The 6,092-nt window shown below is 50.3% G+C and overlaps 1 protein-coding gene across 2 annotated transcripts; it reads left to right on the top strand.

The window, feature by feature from the left end:
* Nucleotides 1-747: 747 nt before the first annotated feature.
* LOC311530860 (uncharacterized protein) lies at nt 748-5,161 on the top strand. 2 transcript variants are annotated; one of them, XM_084647833.1, is made up of 3 exons: nt 748-884; nt 1,457-1,570; nt 1,886-5,161. In XM_084647833.1, exons 1-3 carry the CDS (start codon nt 758-760, stop codon nt 3,163-3,165), a joined length of 1,521 nt encoding a protein of 506 aa, XP_084503959.1. In that variant the 5' UTR covers nt 748-757; the 3' UTR covers nt 3,166-5,161. The 2 variants fall into 2 exon arrangements, with proteins under 2 accessions (XP_084503959.1, XP_084503960.1); XM_084647834.1 differs by having other exon boundaries at nt 1,889-5,161.
* The last annotated feature ends 931 nt before the right edge of the window (nt 5,162-6,092 follow it).

Below are 6,092 nucleotides of genomic sequence, written 5' to 3' on the forward strand. Positions count from 1 at the left end.
GGGGGAATCGGGGTGTGAAATGGACTCAAGCCCCTTCTGAAACCTCCCCCCGTCACCCCTCTCGCCCTGACAGGCTGAGGAATCACGTCCACGTTTCACTCCAGATCCTCCCGTCTTCCAGGGGACAGGGACGGGAAATGGCTGTGATGGAGCCAGCTCAGGTAGGGGATTTTCAGGGAGCTGCAGGGGGGAGTTGCTGGGGAGGGGGAGGGGGAGGGGCAGGAAACACATAGGGGGAGGTGGGGAGGGGCCAGGGTGTGATAAACCTGCTGGGGCACGTTCAACTTGGAGCCTGATTTTCTGAACAGGCCCATTGAGGGGGAGGGGGAAACATTCCCCCATTTCTGAATCAGGAAACACCCCCCTGGGCAGGGCTGGGAAAACGGACCAGACTCCCAGTGCTGGAGCCTGACCCCACTGGCCAGGGGCTGCTGTGAAGTACGAAGGGAAGCTGTCGGGATTCCTGTCCCTGTCCCTGTCCCCGGCTCAGAGCTCTGCTTCCCGTCTCAGCCTGTGGCTGGCAGGCGAGTGGGAAATGAGAAGACCCTGCCCTGCTCCGTGTGCTGGGGGGGCGGGGGGGGGGACAAGGAGCTCTCACCTTCTCCCCACCCCCTGAAGCCTCCTGGCTGCTTGGGGGGGGGGGGATTCTGCTCCTCCAGCCCTCCCAGAGCTTCCATTTTATTGACCTTTCTCCCATGAACAGTGAGATTGTGGCTGGGGCAGCAGGTGCTGAGTGGGGGGACTCTTGTTGTTTCAGATGCCGGTGACCTTCGAGGAGGTGGCTGTGTATTTCACCCAGGGGCAGGGGGCTCTGCTGGACCCCGCTCAGAGAGCCCTCTACAGGAACGTCATGCAGGAGAACTACGAGATGGTGACCTCACTGGGTAAGCGACACCCGTCCCTTTGGTTATTGGAAGCCATGGGGTCTGCGTTTCTGAATCTGTTTTTTCCACGGTCACATAGTCCCCAGCTCCAGTGTGGGAGAGAGACTTTCATCTCCATACCCCCTCCTATGGGATTGGGGAGTCATAAACCCAGTGCACATGCTGATTCATCCCCATCCCTCCAACTTTCAAGGGGGCAGAAGCATTGTATTATCCTGTCTGGTTTAACTCTCACTCTCACACAGAATCCCAGTTCCCCTCCTTTCCTGGGACTAGCTCCAGCCATGGGGAGGGCTCTGGAGATTTCACCATATGCAGGGTTTAACTCCTGAGCTGAGTCTGCCTCAGCAAGTCCCCCCAAGTGCACAGATTCTGGAAAGCCCTTGGGATGGCTTGACAACCATCACCTCCAAACTGCTCCCCCCAGATATTTGCCTCTCCCAAGGGGGCTCAGGGACCACGTCCCCCCAGCACAGCATGGAGTCTGGTTAAACTCAGGAATGTTCTTTGTGACAAATATTCCTCCAATATCTGATGCGCCCTGACCTTGCCTGATTTCACCCCCTGCGCAGGATTACCCATTCCCAAACCTGAGCTGATCACCCGGCTGGAACGAGGGGAAGAGCTGTGGGTCCCGGATCTCCAGGTCGCCAAGGAAAGGGAGAGCCCGAGAGGCACCCGCACAGGTGAGGAGTTGGTGAGACTGACACGAAAACCATCTGAAGGAAAAAGCTGAGACTCCCAAAAATGTACTGTGAGGTCTTCCTCATCTCCCACAGGTCAGGCTGTAGTCAGATTTCACTTACCGTCTCCCACCCACCTTATTAGCTGTCAGGAGTTTCCTTCCTGATTTTACTTCCCAGTGAGTGTTTGGATGGGGATGTGGAGAAAGAATCCAATTTCTCAGTCTCCCTACCTTTAGTCTGTTGAGTTTTCCCTCTTTGCTATTCCCCTTTCTCCCCTGCACAGGCATTGACTCCTGTCTGGATTCTTTCTCCCAGCAGACGGTGAGAGAGTGAGTGTGAATGAGGAGGACAACCAACAGCAGGAAGTTCCTGGGGAAGTGGAACCATGGGGGATCTTTCTGAGAAGAGCTGAAGGGAATTTTTCCCAGTGCTTGGAACAGGGAGAAGCCTGGGGAAATTGGGGCACGTCAGAAAAACAGCTGGGAAAAGTGACAAAAGTGGATGAATCCATTCATTGTGGGGCAGGATGCAAGGATCCTGAGGAAACCACAGTCCAGCAGACAAGTCACAAGGAAGAGAAACCCTGTAAATGTCCCAATATTGAGAATAGATCTCATATGAGTACAAACCTTATTTCTCATTGGAGAAACCATGCCGGAGAGAGACCCTATATATGTCTTGATTGTGGAAAATGTTTCAATCAGAAGTCAACGCTTGTTAGGCATCAGACAGTCCACACAGGAGAAAAACTCCATAAATGCTCGGACTGTGGGAAAAGCTTCAATAGATGCTCATACCTCGCAATACATCAGAGAATCCACACGGGATTCAGACCCTATAAATGCCTTGAATGTGGGAAGTGTTTCAGTTGGAAGTCAAGCCTTATTACACATCAGAGAACCCATACAGGAGAGAAGCCCCATAAATGCTTGGACTGTGGGAAAAGTTTCATGCACAGATCTGACCTTATTAGACATCAGAAAACCCACACAAGAGAGAAACCCCATAAGTGCTTGGACTGTGGGAAAACGTTCACACAGAGATCAACCCTTGTTGCACATCAGAGAATCCACACAGGAGAAAAACCCTTTAAATGTTTGGACTGTGGGAAATGCTTCAGCCAGAGTTCATATCTTACTTCACATCAGCAAATCCACACAGGAGAGAGAACCTATAAATGCCTCGACTGTGGGAAATGTTTCAATTGGCAGTCATCATTTATTACACATCAGAAGATCCATAGAGGAGAGAAACCCCATAAATGTTTGGACTGTGGGAAAAGCTTCAGTAGCAGCTCAGACCTCGCTAAGCATCACAGAACCCACACGGGAGAGAGACCCTACAAATGCTTGAACTGTGGGAAAAGTTTCAATAACAACTCAAACCTTCGTAAACATGGGAAAATCCACACTGGTGAGAGACCTTATAAATGCTTCGATTGTGGGAAATGTTTCATTTGGAAGTCAAACCTTACCAGACATCAGGGAGCTCACACAAGAGACAGGTCCCATACCTGCTTGGAGTGTGGGAAAAGTTTCATCCAGAGATTGGACCTTACGCAACATCAGACAATGCACAAGAGACAGGAAACATAAATGCTTGGATTGTGGAAAAAGTTACATTAAGAGAGCAAACCGTATTACACATCAGAGAACCCACACAGGAGAAAATCCCCATACGTGCGTGGACTACCTAGGGCCATTCACCCGTGTGGCTTCTCCGATGTTCAGTAAGGTTTGAGCTCTACCTGAAGCTTTTTCAGTAAGAGCTCAAACCTTACTGAGCATTGGAGAAGCCACATGGGTGAGCGGCCCTAAAAATAGCTTGGCTGCAGGAAAAGATTCAAATTGACTTCACGCTTCAGTGACCCACACAACAGAAAGACCTGGAATGTTGGGGTATGGTTCATTTGGTGCTCTCGGAGTATCAGGCATCCGCAAATCCGCACAGGGAAGAAACCTCTGAGATGTTCTCAGTGTGGAAAATGCTCCAAGTGGAGCTAACACCATTTAGGACATCAGAGACTCCTCCACACAGCAGGGAAATTCTCTGAATGCCCTGACTGGGGCCATCCATGGTCACAAACCCATTTCCTCATTTTCCGTACACATCAGGGGCATTCGGCTCCCAAGGATGCATCTGCCCCCTGCTGGGGTGAGGATCCAGCAGCAGCCAAGCTTCAGCTGCTCAGTGACCCTCTGGCTCTGCCTGGTCCAAGCAGACCCCAGGAGAGGAAGAGAAGCCCTCATCAGCCCCTTCTCCCTGCTGCAGGCCTGGCTGCTGAGCTGATGGGCTACAGGTTGGAGAAGGGAGAGAGAAAAACTCCTCCAGCTGCTCCCTCTGCCTGGCAGAAGTTCCCCCCCACATCTCTCTTCCCCTCCCAGTCGGGATCCCCCTGCCATGGAGATGAGAAGAAGGATACTTGGGCCAGGCCCCACCTTCACTCTAGAACCTTGTCCCCACCCCACATTTTCCACCAGCCCCTGGGCTGGGCTCCCCCACTGACCTGGAACTGTTCTCTGCAGGGGGAGTGTCCCTGAGGGCTGGTAACTCCTCCCCTCCCCAAATGCCCCAGGGTGCTGGGCTCTGGGGGATCAAATATTTAGGGACTAGGCCGATGGGTTATGGGGAGGACACTGGGGATGGAATGGTTGGGGCTGGTGGAGCTGGGAAGCAGGAGGAGCTGGGTGCTGGGGCTATTGAGTGTTTGGGGATGATGGGATAAGAGGCGAGGGAGAGCACAGGGGTAGAGAGGTGCTGCCTCTCCTCACTCACCCCCTCTGCCCCTACTCCCTGCCCCCGCTGCATTCAGACAGCACCACTGAGAGGGGCTGATTCCCACAGGGCCTTTTGTTGGAAGCTTGGATTTCCCACCTCTGCCTCGCAGCGTCAGCGTCCAAGGGTCTGTCTATGTTTGGGATTAGCTAGCACATCTCTGAAACTCGACCAGATTGCCAAGTCCAGACTGACCCTGACCATTGAATTTATTCTGATCTTGTGACAGTCTGTACCCCTATGTTCACCCCTTTTACAAGACTATGATAAATTGTATACAAAGCCTGCCACATGAGGTATCATTTGAAAACTGATAATATGCTGATCATTATTGTCCAGTTAGAATATGTGTGGCAGTATGGTATGTAAAGTTTTAAGATTCTACTAAGGGCAGCCGCAAAACAGTTCCTCAGAGATAAAAGTTGGTGGCCATTGTTTGGCAGGAACCAGGGTGTGATTGAGAAATCTACATTTTCACAAAGAAACAACTTGACATTCCCATCCACACAGACTTTGTCTCCCGAACCGCAGCCAGGTCAAAGGAGAAAGAGAACTATAAGAAAGAGGACCAGACGTCCCCAAATATTCCTCCCTTTCTCTCTACCCACGGCAGCCACAACACCTGAAGAACAAAGAAACCGCTTTGAACCCGAGGGAGGGATCCTGTCTGAAAGAGATCCAGCCAGTGAAACTGCTGAAGAATGTGGTGAGAGAGACTTTTGTTTTGAATTCACTTAGCTCATTAAGTTAGGTATGAGTTGTGTTTTACTTTTATTTTCTTGTAACCAATTCTGACTGTTATGCCTCATTACTTAAACAAATTACTTACTTAGATTATTTAAAATCTTTCTGTAGTTAATAAACTTGTTTTATTGTTTAAACCAGCGGTTTGGATTGAAGTGTTTGGGGAAACGCCATTTGAGATAAAAGGATTTGTACATATTGTTTTCTATTAATAAAATGACGGACTTTCTATCAGCTTGTATTGTCCAGGAGAAAGTCTGGGCAGTACAAGAGGTGCATTCCTGGGGAAAGTCTGGGACAGGGAATTTGCTGGTGTCACTCTGCAGTGTAATTTTAGATGGATCACTTAATGATCACCTGTTCTGTTCGTTCTCTCTGGGGCACCTGGCACTGGCCACTGTCTGAAGACAGGATACTGGGCTAGATGGACCTTTGGTCTGACCCCGTATGGCCATTCTTGATTCAGGAGTGGCTGGCTATAGCGTTCATGCGGTATAACTAGGAGTGATTTATATGCTGGACAGACCAGGAGTGGCTGCTCTCACTGTGAAGCAGTGTAAAAGGCACCCCAGGTTGGAGAATTGAGGGAACACAGCTGTTCAGCAGTCCAGATTGTACCCTTGGTAATGTCACAGATTCTCCACCCCCTTCCCCACCATTATGAGAATTATTGTTAGAGTCACTGAGTTCCCCCTGTGGGGGTACATTTTTTCATTCCCAAATAGTATCATATTGCTCCAGGTTATGTTGAAAAGCATTTATTGTTTGTACATTTTATCCCATATTTGTCAGAATGTTATACACGGACAGTAAAAGGTGGTGTTTTAGCTTCTATGTTATTTGAGAGCAGTGGGGTGAGTCAGAGGGATTCCCTCCTTCCTCCGCCGCTGTCACGCTCCACCGGATTCAGCAGCCTCTGTCTAAGCCTTGGAGAGTTTTATCCTCTCCCTATTCTATCCCTCCACCTCCCGAAGTGTCACTTGCCACAGTGTCCTTGGCTCTC

The sequence above is a fragment of the Lepidochelys olivacea genome (assembly GCF_965140295.1).
Source record: "Lepidochelys olivacea isolate rLepOli2 genome assembly, chromosome: 14".
Taxonomy (NCBI): domain Eukaryota; kingdom Metazoa; phylum Chordata; order Testudines; family Cheloniidae; genus Lepidochelys; species Lepidochelys olivacea.